Raw genomic sequence first — 22,983 nt, 5'->3', positions numbered from 1 at the left:
CACAACCCATCCTTCCAGGTGGGGCCTCTCCAGCCCCAGGGTGTCCCGGAAGCCCTGGGACCCTCTTGACTCCGAGGCCCCTCCCAGCAGGTTTTGATGGCGACGGATGGGGCCAGGGGCACCTTGTCCGAAGTCGCCAGCCTGCAGACCTCAGGACCAACCCCTCCGTCCCTCCCCTCCTCAATGCTGGGCCGCCAGGGCTGAGCATCCGGGCCCAGGAGTGGCGATACTAAGAGCTGCGAGGGACTGGGGGCCTTACCTTCGGGGCCTTGTCCCCTCACCTGCCAGAGGAGGCCCGTTGGGGATATTGGAGGGAGGAGGCTGCTTGTTTGAGCTTGTCAAGGCCAGCAGGAGCTTGCCTCACTCAGCCCCGACCTGGGACAAGGTGTGTTTTGACAAGATCACCCTGCCGCGTACCTGCTGCCATTTCGGGTGGGCGGGGGGTGGGCTCCTCCTTGTAAACAGTCCTGACTAGGGCATGAAGGTGCGGAGTAGAGTCCAGACCCTTCTGTCACCAGGCCTGACCCACGCATTCTCCACCGGGTGAGGGGGTGGGAACAACCACACCCCTTCCTCTCCATTCCCCCCAAATCACAGAGCACTGGAAGGCCCGGTGCCTCCTTTTCCTGACATGGCATCCTCCTCGCCCCCTGGCCCACACCCCTGCCTCCTCTGCCCTGGTGCTGGCTGTCACTGGGGGCTGAGTCCCTGCAGATCCCGGGCCAGAACTTCCCAATCTTCCGTAGCCTCAGAGCATTTATTTCCCAAAGAAATCTGCGGTAGGAACTTCCCCCCGCCCCCAATAAAAAAAAAAATAAATAAGAGAACAGTGTTTGACAAATGTATGTTTTCCCTCTTCAAATCTATAATTGATGATGAAGCCAGTCAGTGAAAATGATCAAAGTATTTTGATGAATAACGATATTCAAGTCAGGGCCAGTGGACAGCCCAACAGTTTATTTTATTTTATTTATTTATTTCAAAGATTTTATTTATTTATTTGACACAGAAGGCAAGCAGGAGAGCGAGAGCAAGCAAAGGAAGGGAGCGGCCGGGAGGAGGGAAGCAGGCTCCCTGCTGAGCAGGGCTCCATCCCACAACCCTGGTATCTGACCTGAGCGGAAGGCCAAGGCTTAATTGACTGAGGCCCCACCCAGGGGCCCCAGTTTATTTTTTTTTTATTTTTTATTTTATTTTTTTCTTTTAAAGATTTATTTATTTGACAGAGAGAAATCACAAGTAGACAGAGAGGCAGCCAGAGAGAGAGAGAGAGAAGCAGGCTCCCTGCTGAGCAGAGAGCCCGATGCGGGACTCGATCCCAGGACCCTGAGATCATGACCTGAGCCGAAGGCAGCGGCTTAACCCACTGAGCCACCCAGGCGCCCCCCAGTTTATTTTTTAAAGATTTTATTTATTTATGTGTGAGAGAGAGGACAAGCAGGGGGAGGAGCAGAGGGAGGAGAGGGAGAAGCAAGTTCCCCACTGAGCAGCACACCTGGTGTGGGGCTCGAACCCACGACCCTGGGACCGTGACCTGAGCCCAAGTCAGACACTTAACCCACTGAGCCAGCCAGGCGCCCCGACAGCACCACAGTTCCTCTGTTCATGCCTCTGTGGGCGTGGCTGGGAAACAAGGGGCACGTCTAGCAGGACAAGAGGAGGAAATAGATTGCTGTTCACCCAGACCATGATTCTGCCGCTGTTTGATGTTGACAGTAGTTTATGTCACATAAATGTTTTTTTAAAAGATTTTATTTATTTATTTGATAGAGAGAGATCACAAGTAGGCAGAGAGGCAGGCAGAGAGAGAGAGGGGGAAGCAGGCTCACTGCTGTGCAGAGAGCCTGATGTGGGGCTCGATCCCAGGACCCTGGGATCATGACCTGAGCCGAAGGCAGCAGCTTAACCCACTGAGCCACCCAGGTGCCCCAATTTATGTCACATCAATGTTGTATGTGGTCAGTAAAACATGTTCTAGAATAATGTGTAGGAAATAGCATTTTTGTCCAGAAAGATAAAGGAGGCCCGACAATCCGCACAGTTCGGAGGGAGAGCAGTAGAGTCATGCACCTGACCCACACGGAGGGAAACTGAGACATGCTGGATGGGGGCGTGAGGCCGCACGGGACAAGGGCTGTTTCTTGGGTTCCCATCTCAGCACAGGTGGGCAGGGTCACCGTACGGAAATCAAGGGCAGCCGGGCTGGTGGTTCTGGAAGAGAGTTCATGGTTTACCCCAACATTGCTGCCTCTGGTAGGAAGCCCCTCAGATTAGGAGGGCCTTGTGGCTTGGGTTACTTAGGAGGCCTACAAAAGGAGTCGTGAACACCGCCGCCCCTGCCCGTGTTGCCCCTAGCACCCCAAGGATGTACGGAGAAGCCATATTGGCAAACCCAGCCTCAGCCCTGCCTGTAGAGGTGTGAAGGGCAATTTCCCGTGACCGTGGGGCCGACGGGATGTGTAGAGAAGCAACCAGAGACTCAGAGAGCCTGGCTTGAGGATGCCTCACTGAGAGGGAGAGTGGGTGCCACTTCCTACCTGTCACCTAAAAAAGAACGCCGGTGTCGGCTTTTGTAGGTGAGGGCCTGGGTATTGAATCCCAACTCTGTCCTGTGATTGTGATGGAATCTTGGGCAGGTTTCATAGCCGTTTTGTGCCTCAGTTTCCCGTTTGCATCACCGGGGGGTAAGTTAAGTAGGATATTTTCTCTGAAACCACCATTTTATTTGTGCTACCTCTAGGAGCTAAAGGAGCCTTTTGTGGCTTGAACGGTCAGATGATGGGGAAGGAGTGGTTCTTTTGCAAATACAAAAAGTCTTTCTGTTGTTGAACTTGGTGCTGATTCCACCCAAAATCACTCAGCTGTGCCCAGGTTGTATTTCTCACATTTTTATACGTTTTCATGAGGCCGGTTCGTAATAGAGGGTTCTCTTCTGTGCTCTGGTCCTGGGTGAGGCACGCAGCCCCTCTGAAGCCTACATCCTCATCTATAAATGCGGACAGAGACCTGTCTCCCAGATTGTCTTGAGAAGTCACTGGGAGCCTGTGGGTGGTGCCCTGGGCAGCTGGGGGAGGCCCTGGCAGCCAGTCCCTGGGAACTGTTGTGGCTGTTGTTGGGGTTCCCTTTGTCCCTGGTGCCCCAGGATGTTTGCCCCAGCCTCCCTTCGCTGGATTGAATGTTGCCCTCTTTTCTTAGTGGTGCTATCTGGGCTCCCCACCTCCTGGCCCCAGTTCCTGGGGCATATGGCTTCCTGTGAGACTGCCTGCCTCCAAGGCCCAGATGTCCCCAGCCCAGGCTTGTCAGACACATAAATTTTGTGGTTGGTACTGGTCAGTCTGCACTGGCATTTTCTGAGTCTTTGCAGCATGCTAGGTGCTTCTGATACGGTTTGTGGGGATCACATTTGTACATCACACTGTCCTGCTGCTAGTGTCCTGTTTTACAGATTTGCAAACTGAGATCGGAGAGTCAGGTCAGAAGCCTCAGCCACACAGTCAGAGGTGGTGGAGGTGCGGTAGGCTCGTCGCTTTCTGAGTCAGGCTGCCCCCTCCTGTCACCTCGCTCTGGGTGTGCCTGGCCTCTGTCCCCTGCTGCTCCTGGCCCAGACCAGCCTGTGATGGCTGGTGACTGGCTCTTCAGGGTTGGAGAGTGGTCCGAAGAACCCACAGCGCCTCAACACACGCCCTGGGGTACCTTGCATCCCTCTGCACCCCAGTCTCCCGCTGTGAAGTGAGCCCTTGGTGGAATCCTGTTGAACCTCTCCTCTGGTTTCTAGATTCCCTGCACTTGATTTTAAGTTGTGTTTATTAATAAATAGCACACTGATGTCTGTGGACTCAGCATTCCCCTTTGCTCTGAGCTCTGAGACTCAGGCAGGTAAGAGAGAACATGCTGGGTGGTGAGGCAGTCACAGGCACCTGGAGGAGGTGCCTCGTGTTTCTTAAGGGCCCTGGCTTTGGAGCCTGCCCAGTGTCTATCTGCCCTCGTCCCTATTCCCTGAGGTCACTGGCCAGCTGGCCCGACTGAGAGGCCCAGCCAGGGCCCGTCCATGTGCGTCACCTTGTTCCTTGTTCCTTCTCTTCTTTCTGTCCATACTTTGGACTCTGTTTCTGGCCTGGGCTCTGATGACACAGTGATGTGCATTGCTGCCCACAGAATGTCAGATGGAGAATGGGGAGGGACCCTGAGTGGGGGAGCAGCTGGCTGTCAGCCGAGCAGAAAGCCCTGCTGGATCTGGAGGGAGGGGGGAGGTGTGGCGGGCCCAGCTCGACCTACTGGCAGAAGCTGTTACTGGTGCCCCTTGGAGTTCCTCGTCTGATGGTGACACCAGCATGCGGGACGGCTCATGGCATGCCCAGTCCTGGAGAGAGCAGAAGACCAGGCACTGGGATTACCCCTTATCATGGCCAGGACTCCGGGACCCCAGGAGTCTGACCTTTAGACTTGTATCTAGACTTTAGATGCTTGGCAAGTTGCAAGTGCAGGACCCCAGCTGGGGAGCCAGACCCTGTTCTCATGGGGGCAAAATCCCTTCTGCTGCTGCTCCAGCCACAGGGCGGCTCCCTGACCCCAGCTGATGCCTGTCACCGGGGCCGCGGGGACCTGGGCTGGGTCCCTCCCTGAGTCAACAGGGCGCCTGTTGGTATGCGCCAGGGAGGGTGCAGGAAACGCGGGACTCACTGCAGACTGTTCCTGCTCCGCTCGCGGGATCCTGTTTGACCCTTTATTTTTTTTTTTTAAAAATGGGGTTCTTAGAGCAAATAAGTACTTTGCAGGATTCACTTCTTAATTCTTGGCCTTTTGACTAAGATCAAGTGTATTATCTGTTCTTATCAATTTAATATCTGCTACGTCCTCTCTCAGAGTTGTTTTCAAGCTCTGCGGCTTTCCAGGAGAGACAGCGGCTGGCATAGCCATACCCCGGCTGACGGTCACGTCCGGGGTCGCGTCCGGCTGACACTGATCTCGCTGAGGGCCTTGGCCAGGCTCTGCCGCCCGCGTTCCGGTTCACGACAGCCCCCTGAGGTGTCATGCATGTCCTTTCATTGATCTGCTGCTTTTCCCCTTATAGTAGTCATAGGGACCCCTGCTCCGCCGGGGACCATCGTGAGTTGTGGCACCAGGGGCAGAGCAGACTGAGACAGGAATGGGGAGACTCCCTCTCCTCACCCCTCACTTCTCCTCTCCTCCCGCTGTGTTTCTCCTGTGTCCTGGTCGATGTTCTCGGCTGGCATGGAGTGAACCCTACAGGGTGCCAGGCCCATGCAGGCACATTGCGGGTCTCGCTGAAGCCTCACAGTATGAGACAGGACAGGTGCTGTGGTCGTCCCCATTTTACAGATGAGGAGACTGAGGCACAGAGAGAAGGGAGAGCTCGCTAAAGGTCCCACAGCTGTTAGGTGGCAGAGCCACAGTCATCCACAGTCATCAGACTTTGAAGTGCCTCCGTCCACAGTCCATAGTCATCAGACTTCGAAGTGCCTCCTTGTCCCCACTGGGCCCCCTGGCCTGCAGCCTGGCAGTAGAGCGTCTCCGGGCATGGCTGTTCGGTCTGGTCCATAGCCTGTGTGAAGGAGTGACTCACTCCAGCACCATATGCGTAGGCTCAGTCTCGGGTTCACCTGTCTGGACGCATTTGGCTCCCTTACTCTTTCTCCTCTGGTATTCTCTAGACCTTGCACTGAAGAATTAGACACAGTAGGGAGGCGATACTGCCCACAGGCAGGATTAGCTTGGAGCATGGGGTTTATTCCTGAGGTTCTCTGGATGCAAGGGCAATGTTGTTCCTTTATGATGCGTGGGCCCATCAGATCTGGAATTCAGATTAGTTAGGGAATTCCCATCGGAAAGCATTGCTACCCTCCAAGGGCTGTGAAAGCAGAGCTGAAGATGGGCTCTGCCTGTGCAGACTGGGGATGGGGGCCCGGGGGGGCTTCCTGGAGGAGGGGAAACACGAACCAGTCCTTGAAAGATGACAAAGATTGGGCTGTAGAGGAGGGTCAGCAGACTCTGGGTGACTTGAGCCCTCCGTAGGGCATACGAAGGTGACAGCTTCCCAAGAGCTGGTTGGGGGGGGGGGGGGATGGGGAATGGAGTGAGGAGGGAGGATGGGCCCAGTTGGGAGGGCCTTGTCTGGGGCAGCCTTCTTGCCCCCTGGTGGCCTCCCCTCCCAGCCCCTCTGGCGAGCCGGAGAGGGCAGCAGGCTGTGGAGCTGTGCCAAGGTCGGTCAGGATGTCCAGTAATCGCCTTAGCGCTCTACCTGCTACGGAGCCATAATGAGAGGGTTTCCATTATTTTCGGGTGAGCGCCCCTGGCAGATGCCGACAGCCAGCAGCTGTGTGAGGTCCGAGGTGATTTGCAGGGGACCAGTTCGTGTGACGCACAGTAATTGCACCAGGCGGGTTTGTCCTGTCCTGCCGGGATGAGGTAAAGGTCAGTTCAAAGATCCGGCGCGGCTACAGGACGTGGGGGCAAATCCCACTCCCGTGGGACTCCTGGGAAGGGGGCAGCGGGCTGAAGTGGTGGCCAGGGTCTCAGAGGGACGATCTGGCCTGCACCCCACCGTGGGATGTCAGGGTCCTGTGGGAGGACCCGTGTGCCAGGCATTCTTGGGAGAAGAGGAGAGAAGCAGACTGCCCGCGGAGCAGCTGAGCAGGGAGCCGGATGGGCTTGATCCTAGGACCCTGAGATCTTGATCTGAGCCAAAGGCAGAGGCTTAATTGGCTGAACCACCCGGGCGCCCCTGCTGGTGGTCTTCTAAGGACAGTCATCCCTGTCCTCTCACACCCCCACCCTGAAGACCTCACTTAGTGCTCCTTGCCTCCTCAGGGCTTTAACACAGGGATCTGCCAGGCAGGTATGTGCGTGTGTGTGTAATGCAGCTCGGTCCACAGCAGTGGCCGTTCAGGGCCTTCCCTTCAGTGCTGACCACTCACCTCGCACTCTCTCCCCCGTACACACTCACGTGTGCCCTGCACGCACCTGGACCTGGGTCTTGCCGGGGGCACAGTACTCCCTTTACTGGAAACATGCAGGTCTGCACACACCAGCGCAAAGCTGCCCCCCGCCCGCCCCCCAGGCCGGTTTACAGCCTGCGGGCTCTGCTGCTTACCAGCTGTGCGACTTTATCGGTCTCTGCCCCTCAGAGCCTCCGTTTTGGCATCTCTAGAATGGGAACAGTGGTGCTGGTCTCTGGGCTCAGTACTCAGGCAGCTCGTGCTCTGTGCTGACTGTGCGCCGGGCACTGGCCCGGGGACATGTGTAGGGAAGAAAGCATGTGGTTCTGGACCAAATCAAGTCACAGACACTGAGTCCCGAGGCAGGACTTAATGTAATGTTGTAGTCACGCTTTACTCTGCTAATAAACCATGCTTTTATAATTTTCAGTGACTACGAGAAACAGAGGGGACCTGGGACTCGTCCCAAATGGTCAGAAAGGGGGTGCCGTCAGTGGGGGGGGCATGGATGAACAGAGCCACAGGGAGGGGACTCCCCACACATTTTGCGCTAGATGTTTTTCAAGGGCTGATTTGATCCTAAAATGAGTACTTTGATTTTAAATACATGTCTTATGAACTTAGGTGGTTATTTCAAAGGAGACCCGTGGCTGAAATGTCCCGAAGTGAGTTGTGTTATTTACACATTTGTCATCGGCATCTGAAGTCGTGTTCTGAATAGCAGATGTGAGGCACTGTCATCTCACTGTCACACCGATTGTTCATTGTTCTGAGAAGGTCACATCATAATTCATTAGCAATAATTAGTCCCCGGACACCCCTGCACTTCTTCGCTCAACTGCTCCATTAATTTGGGTGCGAATCACACATTCCCGGTGCCAATCAATGAAGATCTGTCTGTGATGCACAAGGTGATGCTATTAGTTACAATATATTAACTGCCTAATTTAAAAATACAAAAGCTGTCTTTATGAAGGGCAATTAACCACTAAGCGTAATTGATCATTCATAACTCTCTGATTAGGAAAGACAAATATTAAGAAAGGACTGAACCACCTGGGCTGTTGATTAAGACATGGTTAGCCTCAAGGTGTGTGTTCACTCTGTTGTTGGTCAGTCTACAGATTTCTTTTCAGGTGGCACTTGTCAGCTCCAGGGCTTGGAGGTCGTCACAACGAAGGAGCACTTGCCTGTGTCCAACGGGGCTTGGAAGGGGGCTGCAGGGGCACCCTTGGGGGCGGCAGTAGGTGTAGTCGGTGTGGTTCTAAGGAAGAGTCCCTCTCACTGGCTGTCATTTGGATTTTCCGTCACTCAGTCATTCAGCAAATGGGAGCCTGCCGTGTACCAGCCCAGTGTGAAGCAGGAATCCCGAGGAGAATGGACCAGATGTCACTGCTGACCTCATGGAGCACATAGGTCTGGGAGAGAAACAATAAACAAAGATATAAGTCAGACACTTGGAGATATTGGCTAACGTTACAAAAAAAGAGAAATACAGCCAGAGCTAGGATAAGGACAGTGTGACACAGGGTGGAGAGGGGGACACTGGACAGACCTGCCACCTTTTCCCAGTTCTGTTATCACTAAGGAGCATTGAATTTGGAGCTCCCTCCACCCCGGGATGGAGCAGATTGCCTGAGGCACCCCTACCCGCTCAGTGACCCTCCTCTTCAGCCTCATTTTCTGGCCCAGCTTCCATTTACCCAAGGCTGCTCAAAGATTCTGAACCCGACCAGGGCCTACACTGCACCTGTTTCTCCCTCTGCCCCGCCCCCCCACCCTGGCCGCCTAATCAGTTTTGAGTTGGATCTGGCTCTTCTGAGAAGCCTTTTCTGAGACCCCATCCTGGGAGGAGACCTTTCCCACCTTTGGCTTCATAGGGTAGCTACCGTGTGTGCTTCTTGTTTCTGACTCCATATCGGTTCCAGGATCCGTGTTGGGGTCAAGTAGAACTTAGCCCATGTCCCTAGTGTCTCAGATCCAGGAAGAGGAATAGAAAGTTCCTGACCTTCCGAGACTCAGTGTCCTCACTCATAAAGCAGGATAGAAAGCGTGTCACCGCCAGGGTTGAGACAGAGTTGCATTTTTACCGGGGGTCTCCCTTATTTGGCCAAGCAGAGGTTGATTTCAAGTCCATAGTTTTGAGTAACTGGGTCTACTCTGTGTGTTGCCTCTGCACAAGAGCACAAAATTGGAACACATATCTGTTATACAGGGTATTTATTGATAAATACTAAATGATAAATTATGCACTTAACACTGGATCAGATATATTATTTATATTATAAAAATGTAAAAGTTGAAAGGATGGCTGAAAAGTAAAGGTGTCTTCTGCACGTTTGGAGACCGCTGGCATGGCTGTGTCAGAGACCTGTTTGCAAACAGTGCGAGGTGGCAGTTAGTGCCCTCAGGTTAGTTTTCCTAACGTCTCCCAGACCTCCTGACTTGTAGCCTGGCTTCTGTTCCGTGACGCCACGCTGCGACTCTGTGCAGATGTTGAGTAGGACTGCCGTCTTTTTTTTTTTAAGATTTTATTTATTTATTTATCTGATAGAGAGCGAGATCACAAGTAGGCAGAGAGGCTGGCAGAGAGTGAGAGAGGAGGAAGCAGACTCCCCGCTGAGTGGAGAGCCCGATGCGGGGCTCGATCCCAGAACCCTGGGATCACGACCCGAGCTGAAGTTAGAGGCTCTAACCCACTGAGCCACCCAGGCGCCCCAAGTAGAACTGCCGTCTTGCTCTGGCTTGTCTAGGGAGGGCTGTGTGTTCTGGGCCCATGGGGACATCTGCCATCAGAATGGGTCCCTGGCTCATGGGCTCAGCTGTGCCAGCCCCTTTTCCTGTGCAGACTGAGTCCACTCTTCCCTCTGTTGGAGGCTGTTTCTTTGCCTCCTGGCCCCCATCTGTCTCTTTATCCTGTTCCAGTCCTTCAAAGCACCTCCCTGTGGCTCCAGCTGGAGCCTGCCTGTGGTCAAGGTTACAATTCTGTGCACTGGCCCCCAGCCAGGCACTTAGTAGATGCTCGGTAAGTGTTGCGGGAGGGTTGGATATTATAGCATTTGGGACCTCTTTCGGCATCTGCTTGTGGGTTTGCATTCCGAGAACTTGGCCAAGTGCAGCCAGGCTGCAGCCGGGGTCCTGGGAGTTCAGGAGAGAAGAAATGTGGGTACAGCTGGGTCTCAGGGTCTTGTTAGGTTAATCCTGGGCTTGCAGGGGCTCCCTGGGTCCTATCTATCCATCCCGGGATCGTTCATGTACCTGATGACCGTCTGGCAAACTTTTCTTCGGCGACAGCAATGAGAAGACACACGCAAACTTGGTGTCTCAGCCTTTGTTCTTTAGGGGAAATGTGGATGCGGAGGTAATTAGGCACACGTAGCCCACGTGCACAGTGGAAGTGCTGATCACGGTGGAGCGGTCCGGAGAAACTGCCGCGGACATGCATGGGCGATCTCTCGCCAGGCCGAGTGGGATGGAGCCCGATACGGGACTTGGGATCATAGGATCATGATCTGCCGTCTTGGGAGGTGGGAGAATCGGCACATGTAGAGAGGTGCCATGTCCCAGGCAGGAGTGGAGATGTGTCCCAGGAGAAGGCTGGAGTTGTGTGTCAGATGAAGAGGTGGGGGGTGTCTCAGGCCGAGGGAGTGGGGACAGAGATATGTCCCAGGTGGGGTGTCCCAGGCCGAGGGAGTGGGGACGTGTCCCCAGCAACAGGCTCAGTGCAGATGGAAAGGAGCGTTGTGGGCAGGGTCGGGGTTCCCTGGAAAGGGTCAGCTCCAGCTCAGCAGCTCCTGTCCAGACCCCGGGGTCAGCCGAATCTGGCTTCAGGGAGCGACCGTGGTCTGGCCCACGTTGGCGGTCCTGATTGCCCTTGGGAAGTGACTTTCCAGCTTCCTCCCCGGAGGCCCAGTGCTCCACGTGCTGATGGCACCCTCTGCCTGTCGTGTTCCCACTTCCAGACTGAAGCAGTCACAGCTGAAGGTGAGGTTCTGCACCAACGAATCGCAGAAGTCCCGGGGAGACCTGGTGGAGCTGCTTCGGCACCATGGCTTCGACATCTCCGAGAGCGAGGTGACTGCCCCCGCCCCAGCCGCCTCTCTGATCCTGAAGGAGCGAGGCCTGCGGCCACACCTGCTTGTCCAGGACGGTAGGCTTGCAGGGCCCTGGGCTTGGTCGGGGTGACGGTGCCTCCTTTCCAGGTGGGGGCCGAGGGAGGGCGCCCTTCTGACCTGGGCAGACCACCGGGGAGGACACGAACGCTTGGCTCCTGCCGCTGGTGCTCATGGGCCTGTGGGGTGGAAACCTCGTGGGCTCCCTGCTGGGGACCAGTTCCCTTCCACCCCTCACTGAGTACTGGAGGGTCTTTAGAGGCGGGTTCCAGATGGAACAGTTTCCAAGGAGGAAACCTCTGAGCCTGATTTCTTTGATCTAGAATGGACCAGAGGGGCAGGGAATCGCCACAGCGGCAAAAATCTAGCTTCTAGGGCTTGTGGGGCAGGAGATGGGCAGGGAAGGAGGCTGAGGGGCTCCACTGAAGTCTGTAGGTTTCTGTCTGCCACACCCCATCCCCCACTCCCCCCACCTCCCCCGCCACCCTCCCCCAACCCTGAACTTGATCTCTATTTGTGAAAACCAGCCCTACTTTCTGGCAAACGGCACAAGGTTTATATCCTGATCTTCGTCTGAATGCAATGAAAGAGACATTTTGACCCTCCTTGGGGAGTTTTTCTGGGAAGTGGAAGGAGTGGTATTATTGGGTGCCTTCTGAATATTTAAAAAGAAGACACATAAGCAGAGCTTCGGAGTTCAGGACACTTCCCTGTCATTGCACTGAGCCCTCCTTCTTCCCCTGCGCTGGGTATTTTTATTTACAAACCACGGCAGAAGCAAGCATATTCTTCTGCCTCCCGGCAGGAGAGGGAGCGCCCCCGAGCTTGAGAGTGCGCCCTGAAAGGCTCGAGTGTCCAATCCAGAGCTCTGGTGCCGGTTGAGGGCAATACGCCCAGCCTTTAGAAAGCCTCTTTCTCAAAACCCTTCCTCTGTGATCTAGGATCTCTGCCCGTGTCTTCAGAACAGGTCCTCAAGGAAGGAGAAGAACTTAAGAAAGAAAATCCCCACCCCCGGGGCAGAGGGAGGAATGGGGGTGAAGTGCGCTGGGAAGGGGAAGGAGATTCAGTGTTTGCCCGGAGGGGCCTTGATCGCTCGGGCCGGAGGGGAAGCCAGGTGCCCTCCTCAGCCGGACCTCTGCATCTCTCTTCCATTAATATGCCTGTCTCCAGACTTGGAATCTTTTTCCAAGTTTTACTGTTGATGAATTCCACCCCCAGCATTTTATTATGACATTTTCAAACATACAGCCAAGCTGAAGGAATTGTGCTCAGAATAATTTTGTATGTGGTCTCCTTGGCTTTACTAGTGATGTTTTGTTTTCTTCCTTATTATGTCTACCTATTGCTCTGTCCATCTTTTCATCTTACTTTTTTTAAGATTTATTCTTAAGATTTATTTATTCGAGGGAGAGAGAGAGTGCTTGCGTGCTGGTGGGGGGAGGAGCGGGGAGAGGGAGAGGGACCCTAAGCAGATGCTGCACTGAGTGTGGAGCTTGATGCGGGGCTCGATCCCAGGACCCTGAGACCAAGAGTTGGATACTTAACCAACTACGCCACCCAGGCTCTCGCTTTTCTTATCTTTTTGATGCATTTCAAGGTAAATAGCAGACACTGGTACATGTCCCCAGAACACTTTAGCACTTAACTGGAGTTCAATGTCTGTTTATAATTTTTTCTTTTGATACAAAATTTATGTACAATGAAATGCAGGAATCTCAGGTGCGCTTTTGCTGAGTTCTGTCAGATGCATCCATCTGTGTGTCCCTAGCCCTGTCGTGATCCCAATACAGAGCTTTACTGGCACTCAGTCCCCATCCCCAACCCCCTCGGAGGCATTTTCATTTCTTTCATCATGAGAAGTTTGCCTCATTTAGATTTTTGTATAAATAGAATCCTGCTGCTTCTAGTTGTGCCGGGGCCCTGTGGACCACCTTCAGGCTTGACAATTTGCTGGAAGGATCTGCAGGGCCCAGAAGAGCTGCTGGACTCAGTTAGGGTTTACTGCGGTGAAGGAACACAGATTGAACTCAGCAAAGGGAGGAGAGGCGGGGGTGAACTCTAGGAGAATGGGGCATGACCTTTCAGTGGTCCTCAACTGGGAAGACTCCCTGAGATGACTTAATTCCCCCAGCCGAGGTGTGTGACCGTACATGCAATGTGTCATCACCCAGGGGAGCCCACTGGAGCCTGGTGTCTAGGGTTTTGAGTAGGAGTTGGTCGGAGAGGCACGCAGCGCCCGTGGACCAACCTTGGCTACTCAGTCTCTGACCTCCCAGGGCCTCAGGCATACAAAAACTCTCTCTCTCTCTCTTTTTTAAGATTGTATTTGAGAGAGAGAGAGGGTGCATGAGGAGGGGCAGAGGGAGAGGGAGAATCAGACTCTGCACTGAGTGCAGAGCCCAGCCTGGGGCTCCATCCCAGGACCCTGAGATCATGATCTGAGCCAAATGCAGATGCTTAGCCGCCTGGGCCACCAAGGTGCCCTGAGGACCGCCTTTCTTTGGAATCTGCCGGGTCCAAGCAGCCTCAACATACTGTTGTTGGGAATTATCTGTACGGTTGTGGGTTATCAGTAGGTTTTTTCTTCTCTGTTGTGGAGTGCTGTTCCATTAAGTGAACATTCCAGGCTTTGTCCAGTCCCCTGTTGACCGACAGCTGGCTGTTAACAACTTTAGGCCATTAGGGAGGCGATCTGCTATGAATGTTTCTGTGGAGTTCTTTTGGATAAATACCTAGGACTGAATTGCTGGGTCACAGGGTAGGTGGCTGTTGAGTTTTATCGGAAACCGCTAGCCTCTCCCCAGATGATACAGAGGGCTGTATCATTTCACGTGCTGACCAGCCGGCTCTTACAGCTGCTCTGCTTCCCCATCAGTGCCGGGCGATGCCTGTCTTTTTAATTCTTGCTGTTCTGCCAAATAGGAAGTGGTATCATGCAGTTACTTCTATTTTTTAATTAGCAAGGTCAACATCTAAGACCAAGATAGGTGAGAATGCGGTTCTTCCTAAGCAATGGAGGGCATAAGGCTGACAACTTAGTTTATCCTTGCAATGTTCTCGGATTTTAATTTAAAATTGGGGAGAGGGGTGCCTGGGTGACTCGGTGGGTTAAGCCTCTGCCTTCGGCTCAGGTCATGATCCCAGGGTCCTGGGATCAAGCCCCACATTGGGCTCTCTGTTCCACAGGGAGCCTGCTTCCTCCTCTCTCTGTCTGCCTCTCTGCCTATTACTTGTGATCTCTGTCTGTCAAACAAATAAATAAAATCTTTTAAAAAATAAAAAAAAATAAAATTGGAGAGGACAGGGGTTCCTGGGTGGCTCAGTCAGTTAAATGTCTGCCTTTGGGGGATGCCTGGGTGGCTCAGTTGATTAAACTTCTGCCCCTGGTTCAGGTTATGATCCCAGGGTCCTGGGATTGAGTCCTGCCTCAGGCTCCCTGCTCAGTGGGGAGCCTACTTCTCCCTCTCCCTCTGCCTGCCTGTGCTGTCTATCTCTCTGTCAAATAAATAAATAAAATCTTAAAAAAAAAAAAAAAAAAAAAGTCTTCCTCTGGCTCAGATCATGATCCCAGGGTCTTGGGATCAAGTCCCGTATTGGGCTCCTTGTTCAGTAGGGAGTCTGTTTGTTCCTCTCTCTCTGCCATTTCCCCCTGCTTGTTCTCTCTCTCTGACAAATAAATAAATAAAATCTTTAAAAAAAAAAAAAAAGATAAAATAGGGGAGGGCAGAGAAGGAAAGGAGGAAGAGGCTTTGCTAAGGGGCTCGGTGAGCGGAGGGGCAGTGGAGGTCAGCGGCTACTCCTTCCAGCACGTGTGTAACTTGAGGCTCTCCTGTCTTCCATGGGGTTGGGCTGGAATGCTTACAGTGTGGGTCCAGCAGTGCAGACCCTACAAAGGTTTCCAGCAGCCTCATTTCACCCTGCATTCAGGAATCTGTGTCTTCCTGGCAAATGTCGCCTCTCACTTGCAGAACTATGGGTTCCCTGCTGTGGGATTGGACAGGAACCCCTGGGGTAATGGCGGGGTTGGGCCGGGGCTCCCCGGGCTGGGTCCATCTTTCTCCTGACAAACCCCAACTGTGGGGAGTGGAATTCCTTCATCTGTAAAGTGGGAGTCAGACCCCTTCCAAGTCCGCCTCCCGTACAGCTGGGAGGATCGGAAGTGCGTCAGAGAGAGGGTCCAGACCCACGTGGCAGACGGAAGGTGTCCCTGGTAGGAGGTGAGACGTGAGCCATGTCTCCGTAGGGCTTTATCCCTCTTTCTCTTTCCAGGAGTCCGCTCAGAATTTGATCAGATTGACACCTCCAACCCCAACTGCGTGGTCATTGCAGATGCTGGAGAAAGCTTTTCTTACCAAAACATGAATAAGGCTTTCCGGGTGCTCATGGAGCTGGAAAGTCCTGTGCTCATCTCTCTGGGAAAAGGGTAAGTCAGCTTCAGGAAGAGGGTTTCCGGCTGCTTTGGACGACACTCTGTGGGTCTCTGGCCTTGCAGAATCAGCACGCGGTGCAGAAAAGTGGGTGTGGGGCGGGCATAGGCTGCCTTCCTTCTCCTTCTCTGCTTTTTTCCCTTCATGCTTCCTTTCTTTTAATAATTTGTGAGGAAATGAGAACTCTCTGGCTTTGGGGGAGCTGGCTGGTCAGGCTTCTGAGTGGGCCCTGGGCTGGAAGAGGCTGGGGCCAGGGAGGGCTGCTGTGGATGGAAGCCCTGTTGAGGCCTCAGAGCAAAGGTGCTCACTGTCCCAAGGTTAGGGGTGTTTGCACAGGGTACAGCACCAGGCACTGAAGGATTGTCTCTAGGGGGCACCTGAGTAGTAAAGGGAAGGCTCGGGGGCCTGGAGGAAAGCTCTGGGCCGGGCTCTGTATCTCTGGCCACAGAGTAGTCTCTGTAAAGTTCTGATTTTGTCACTGGCATTTTTGTCTGAGCCTTTAGCACAGTCCTCATTGTCTCTTCCTTTAAAAAAAAACCAAACCAACCATGCTGGTTACTTTTCTCAACATCTTTTAGCACCAAGACAGTGCATGTTCATCGGAGGAAAATTAGTACAGTTGAGCAAAAAGAAGAAAACAGAGATTTCCATTCCACTGCACAAGAAAACAGCTGTCAACACGTCGGTGTGTTTCCTTCCATGTGGTTCTTGGAGCAAAGAAATCATTACGAAGGGATGTCCTTGGAGCATCAGTATCAAACCTGACCTAGTTTTGTCACCCGGGTTTTTGTTGTTCACCAGACAGTACTTTGTGAACAGCTATCCACTCGATAAAGAAATGTCTGTGTAGCACAGTTTTCCTGTAATCTTTTTTACAGGATATCCTGTAGTTTATTTAAATTTATTTTTTATTTTTTAATTTTTAAAAAAGATTTTATTTATTTACTTGACAGAGAGCATAAGCAGGGGGAGCTGCAGGCAGAGGGAGAAGCAGGCTCCCAGCTGAGCAGGGAGCCTGATGTGGGGCTCAATCGCAAGACCCTGAGATCATGACCCGAGCCAAAGGCACATGCTTCCCTGACTGAATCCCCCAGGCATCCCCTATCCTGTAGTTTTCTTAAACCGATGCCCAATGATGGATGTTAGGTTGTTTCTGATTTTCTACGAAAGTAAAGCAGTCATAGGCGGATCCGAGGCTCTCCGCGCGCATCGCCGGGCTGCTTTCCAGAAAGCTGTGCAGACTTAATCTGTCAGCACAAGGCAGTGCTAGGCTTTCAAGTCATGGGCTCTTACATTTGCAGGGACCCTCTGGAGCCCTGCCCCAGCTTTTCGTGCCTGGCGGGGATTTGGGGGCCGTCCCTGCGGAAGGCTTTTCCAGCTTGGGTGCTTCTGCTGGTCGGGAACTCCTGCCCTGCGCCTACCAAATGGGGCCGGCTATCGGAGGAGTCAAGGGGGGGACCTTTGGTTTGGCCACGCACCATTACGTATTCCATTTTGTTTCATTCCCACCACAATCCTGTGAGCTGTAGGCAGCAGCAGTGCCGTTTTGGAAGTGGGCTTATGGAGGCCTAAGGAGTTGAAGTAAGCTGGGGTCCCCGGCCCATAAATCCTTTCCCCTGGGGCTACTTCAAGAGCAGATGTTTGGCCCTCACAAGACCCTAAATTTGGGGGCAGCGTGTTTAAAAATTGGGAGATTTTGGGGTGGGTGCCTGGGTAGTTCAGTGGGTTAAGCCTCCGCCTTTGGCTCAGGTCATGGTCTCAGGGTCCTGGGATCGAGCCCCAAATTGGGCTCTCTGCTCAGCAGGGAGCCTGCTTCCCCCTCCCCCTCTGCCTGCCTCTCTGCCTACTTGTCATATAAATAAATAAAATCTTTAAAAAAAGAATTGGGAGATTTTATATAAAATTCCCAGATTTCTGGATACTTAAAAAATCAGAAGATCTGATAATTCAGGGCCCCACATTCCACCACACGCAGAAGCTTAGCGGAGGCCACCGCCTCCACTGATTCCAGCTGACCGTAGGCCTCGCCACTCTCGCCATCCCTTTCACCAAGCTCAGAGTCCGCTGCCACTTAAGTGCACTATTTTGGTTGTTTTTCTCATGGTATTTCTTAATGGCTTGGTCTCTGTCAAAATAGGCAAACAAAAGAAATTTCAGGAAAGAGAGAATATATTTCCTATTGTATTTTTTTAAATTTCTTTATTTGACAGAGGTCACAAATAGGCAGAGAGACAGGCAGAGAGAGGGAGGGAAGCAGGTTCCCTGCTGAGCAGAGAGCCCGATGTGGGCTCGATCCCAGGACCCTGAGATCATGACCTGCGCCGAAGGCATGAGGCTTAACCCACTGAGCCACCCAGGTGCCCTGAGAGTATATATTTCTTTTAGGAACTTAAAATATTTAATGTGTTTATCATGCAAATAAAATATGTCCTGTAGTAGTCAGGATTTGTCACAGAAGCAGACCCAAGAGGGGCCAGGTGCCCATAAAGAGCTGTGTCCGGGTCCAAAGGCTGTCTGCCGGCAAATTCCTTCTTGCTCAGGGAGATAATACTGTTCTGTTCCTGCCTTCCCCTGATTGGATGAGGCCCACCACAGAATGGAGGGCAGTCTATTTACTCAGAGACCACTGATTTCAATGTTAATCTCACCCAAGGAAGACCTTCACAGAAACATCCAGAATAATGTTTGACCAAATATCTGGCCCCTTGGCCCAGTCAGGCTGACACATAAGTTCAGCATTCTAGTCCCTTTCCGACCTCACAAGCATCTGCCGATTAGAGTGCTACAAGCCATGGAACTTGGCCTGCTCAACTCCCTCACGCTCCTGGCTTGATCCTTCAGTCATCCCTGAGATCACCAGCCCCTCACTAGAGAACAGCATAATGAAGATCTGTCATGATTCATTTACGTTAAAACTTTTTCTTTAAAATTTTCCCTAATTGTTAAACGTTATTACTACTGGGGAGTAGTCAAAGTAGATATGTTGTTGAAAAAGAAAAAAGAAAAGGAATCATTTGCTTTTTAGCTTCCTCATTTTGTAGTAAATTCAAGAGTAGGCAAGGGTTGGTTTTACAAATACGCAATCGGGGGTGCCTCTGACTTATCGGGCTCCTGACCTGGGCTGTGGGTTGGGCGCTCAGAAGCAAGGGACAGGAACTGAGAGCTTTGGGGCCCAGGTCAGCAGCTTCTTGGGACAGCCCAAGGACCTATGAAGAGCTGCTGTCCTGTCCGAGTGGGGGTCGTGGATGGCGAGGGGCCGTCCTCTGCCGGCGCAGGGCCACGCGGGGCCCCCGGAGGAGGCAGGATGGCAGGGGCACTGGGGCAGAATGTCCTCCTCCTGGAAATGGAGTGATTTACATTTGGCATCTGTTTGGACCGGGAGTGGGAATTGCCTTTGTAATTTCTTCTGTCATGCTGCCGTCAGAAAATTAAGCTGTTTACGCGACAGACTATGGAAGGTTAATGGCTCTTGTGGGAAAGGTCAAGTGGTCATTTTGAAGGGAGGCCGTGCTGAATAATCGGAAGGGCAGAAGAGTAAAGCATAAAATCTACCCGACCGCTTCAGGCCAGCTCTTTCCCGTCTCTTCAGCACCCCCAGTTTCTTCTTTGTGGTCGGAGCACTCCGCTTCTGCTGCTGCTTTCCTGATGCCAGTAACCGAAGGTGGTGGATCAGATCTCTTCGGTTTCAGGAATAACCTGGACCTTTATATTTAGAAAAAATTAACTTAGATACTTGTATTTCCTATGTCTCTAAAAATGTTTTCAGCTAACAGATGGCCTTTGAGGTAGCTTTTGGTTTTCCTGAATGAGTAAGGAATAAAGAAAAATTCTGGACACTGGAAAAACAAAGCCGAGATTCAGTTAAAAAAGAAATTGTAAGGTTTCTAATTTTGATTTATGGAAGTCAGTTTTTTCTTTAGGCTCTAAACATGAGGGTAACAAAGGCAAGGTTCTGATTGTGTATTTTAAGCTATATGCTCAGGTTTTTCCTTCTATCAGGACTAAATTTAAACTTCAGAAAGTGCGGGTTCCTGTCGCTTGGGAAGAAAGACTCTGGGGAGTGCGGCTGGGCAGAAGTTGTGCTGGGAACATGTCCTCGGGAGGTTTTCCAAAGGGAGGTACACTCAGCTCCTGCCTCCTCCTGCCAGCCCAGGGCCCTGGCCAGAGGCCCAGAGAATCCTTTGCTCCAAACAGACCTGTGCCTGTTGCAACAAGATGGTGTTGCTTTTAATTTGTCCTTCGGCTTCGGGGTCTTGTGCTGGCCGCATTCTCTCCTCACCTCTGTCCTTTGTCCCTGGCTCACTTTGCTGTGTCCCTTCCTCAGGGAGGCCCTCCCTGGTCCCCCTCCTGCCCCTTCTGGGCTCCCACTGCCCCTCTCTTCCCTTCCCACAGCAGTCCTCATACAGAGGATGAGGGGACAAAGCCGAAACCGGGCCTGGAGGGTCATCCGGCCCACGGGGTCCTCAGCAGAATGCTGCTGCTTGATTCTGAGATGGTCCCTATGGCTGGACAATTCTGTTCCCTTCGCTTTAGTTTCTGCTCCCAGCTCTGATGTGTCCCTGGGATGCTGTCTCCCTGTGCCCAGCATGATTAGCCCTCCTCAAGCAGAGCACGCAGAGTCTGGGGTTCCCCTGGTCATTGCCTGTGCCCTGCCCCTTTATATTTGTCTGTGGACTGGGCTGCTTCCCCACCAGACTGGGAGTCCCTCGGGGACAGCCTAGGACTGGGCTGGTCTCTGAGTCCCAGAGAGGGCCGTGGATCTTGGGGACTGAATTATGGACCCCAACTCCAGGGTCACTGAGTGCAGGGCCCAGCACCCAGTGTCTCCCTCTTCCTGTAGGCCAAACCTGACTTGACTTTGCCGTTCCTTTAAAACTTGGGACCTAGCTAGGGAAAGTGGTTTATTGTAGGAATGGGGAAATAGAAGGAAACACTTCAGTGAGGCTTTATCAGGCAGACTACATGTCTGGATTCTTGATTTAAGACAAAGGCAATTAAGGACCTCTAACCCTGGGTTTTGGGGTCACCGTTTAAATGGGGTAGCATTTTTAGGCCCCAATGCTATAAGCAGGAGCTGTTCCGCTTGGCTACCAGGCATCTTCCTGAAGGGGTGCAGTGTCCCACCTAGCCCTTGTGGGGTGACCCCTGACCAAGAAACCTGGGGTTCACTTGGAGACCCACTGGTCCTGCCATAACAGGAACCACCCCGTCCCCACCCCAGTTTCATTTCGTGGGCTCCAGGCTCCCAGTGTACCTGACAGGAAGGATTGGCTGGGCACCAGCCCCTCCCAAAGCCAAGGGTTTGGCTAAAGCCTTGCAGGCCAGCCTGCGTGGAGCCCGAGAACACCGAGTGCTGGGGGAGCATGTGGTGGGCAGTTAGGCTCCTGCAGCCTTCAGGGCCTCAGGTGGGGTCCAGAGGAACGGGCAGGACAGGACTCCGGGGGCGCAGAGCTGGAGGAAAGGAGCCAGCCCTGCGGCAGCTCCTGGGAAGCTCAGTTCTAACATTTCAGTAGGCACAGGACAGGTTGCAACCCTCCCAGAGGGGAAGGACGTGTGTTCATCCTTTCTGGCCCCGCTCATAGCTCCCTGCGTGTAGCCCAGTCCAGGTAACCAGAATAATCATTTTCTCGAATATTTTTTGAGCAGTGCCTGCGTGCGAGACGTCATGTCAAGAACTTTGCACACATTGTTTTGTTTGAGCTTCACAATAATTCATGAGGTGGGCACTAGGGTCCTTGCCCCCCATTTTCCAGATTAGGAAACTGAGCCCGGAGGGCTACAGCAACCCAAAGTCTCATAGTCAAAAGGATGTAGAGCTTGGATTGGAGCCCTGGAGTCAGTGTGCCTCACTCTTCTTCTCTTCAGGTCTCTGTGTACGTGTTGTTTGACTTCTCTCCAGTCTGTAGAGCATGGGAAAGAGAGGCACCTGCTGTGACGGGTCTCAAAGCATTTTAACAGTCCTGGGCTCCCGTTAACCCTGTCTTTTGAGTAGTGCAGATTAAACTACCTTTGCTCTCTTTCTAGTGGAATGGCTTTGCTCCGGAACTGGGATTCATTCTCCATGTGTCCCGAGGGGTCTAGGTGTGGCCCCGGGAGGGCCAGATAGTGGAGGCCAGGGCCAACACAGCGCTCACAGGAGTCACGAAGTTGTCCTCAGAAAGGCAGGCTCCCATGAGCCTCGGGTGAGACAGGAAGAGATTGTTGTCTTCTCGTGAAAGCATTTGGCACCGGGACTGCCAGTTAATAGGAGATGCTGCGGGGTGCCATGGAACTAATGGGGTTTTCTTCTTCGGGCAGCAATTAGGGTTAATCATTAGCAGTTAGGAGTCCGCCATGTGCTCTGTGGACCTTCTGCCCTTCCCCAGAATACAACGCAGGCCCCTTGTCTTTCTCTGTTAGTAACTGGAACCATCTGCCCCTGGGGTCCCCCGAGGGCTGGCAGCAGGGGGCCACTGGGAGTGAGAGCTGCTGGCCCACTATCCCTCCCGCCCGGGCATGGTGACCCGCTGCTGGGCTGTGTCGTGCCAACCTCTGTCGGTCGTTCCCAGCCTGGCGCCCGGACTGACCCTCACCCATGGTTCTGCTCTCTCGAGCTGGCAGAACCGGGGTGCGGCGGTTTCTCCTGGCACTGCTCCCGGGCTCCGCTCACCGTGTCCCCTCCTCCTCTCTTGTAGACGCTACTACAAGGAGAACTCGGGCCTGATGCTGGACGTTGGTGCCTACATGAAGGCGCTCGAGGTACCTGGCCTGAATTTGTCTGAGCCGCTTTCAGATCTCGGGGCTGTCTGGGATGCTTCTGGTCTTTCGGGAGAGAGGGGTGAACTCCATGTCTGAAGCGCCTCTTCTGTTGCCAGAGCAGGCACCCTCCTGTTCGGGGCTTCAGGCGGAGCACCCGCTCCGCTCCAGAGTGTGGCCCCTCAGCCGCCGGGGTCGTCACTCTGCTGTCCTGTCCCTCCTGCTCCTTCCCACTCCCAGGCCCCGCACCAGGCCCACCGCCGGCCTGCTCGCTGCCGCTGTCCTCTCAGATCCTCGGCATCCGTCTGCCACCTGCCTCCTTCCTGACACTGGTCATCTGCAACACCTTGAGCATGACGTGTCCTAATGGGACTCCCTCCTGACTCCCTCCTCCTTTTCAGGGCCGGGTTCAGATGGGGTCCCCGGTGACCCCCCAACCCGTGCCTGCTCAGCCACCCCAGGTCAGCTCACCTACCACCCTCGCTGCTGTGTTGGCTCTTGGCACCCCACAGTCGGGTGCAGACTGTGGTAGAGCCCTGGACCTTTTCCCATGGGGGGCCTGTGACTGAGTTGGGGGACAGGAGAGAAGCAATTATGCAAATGAGAGCACCAACCAAATGAGAGGTGAGGGAGGGTGGCCCGCCTCTTGCTGTGCTCAGGTTTTTGAGCAGATCGCAGGGGGCCAGGTGGGGGCCATGTGTCTCTCAGCCCAAGTGTCCTGTGTCTTGGAGGCCCCTGGCCCCGGGTGCACCT

General features: G+C 53.3%; 1 protein-coding gene and 1 pseudogene across 2 annotated transcripts in view; both read left to right on the top strand.

Moving 5' to 3' along the window:
• The window catches only part of LHPP (phospholysine phosphohistidine inorganic pyrophosphate phosphatase), a 115,752-nt gene that overhangs the window by 6,142 nt on the left and 86,627 nt on the right, over positions 1-22,983 (top strand). The window contains exons 2-4 of one of the 2 annotated variants that reach the window (XM_059172898.1): positions 10,919-11,106; positions 15,338-15,491; positions 22,170-22,233. In XM_059172898.1, the coding sequence (XP_059028881.1) occupies positions 10,919-11,106; positions 15,338-15,491; positions 22,170-22,233 (406 nt within the window). The remainder of the gene's footprint in view (positions 1-10,918; positions 11,107-15,337; positions 15,492-22,169; positions 22,234-22,983) is intronic. The other variant, XM_059172899.1, reaches the window with a different exon arrangement.
• LOC131830846 (U2 spliceosomal RNA) lies at positions 4,785-4,880 on the top strand (annotated as a pseudogene).

Source organism: Mustela lutreola, chromosome 4 (genome assembly GCF_030435805.1).
Source record: "Mustela lutreola isolate mMusLut2 chromosome 4, mMusLut2.pri, whole genome shotgun sequence".
NCBI classification, from domain to species: domain Eukaryota; kingdom Metazoa; phylum Chordata; class Mammalia; order Carnivora; family Mustelidae; genus Mustela; species Mustela lutreola.
The sequence above is the reverse complement of the archived record's forward strand: the minus strand, read 5'-3'. Positions and strand labels throughout refer to the sequence as shown.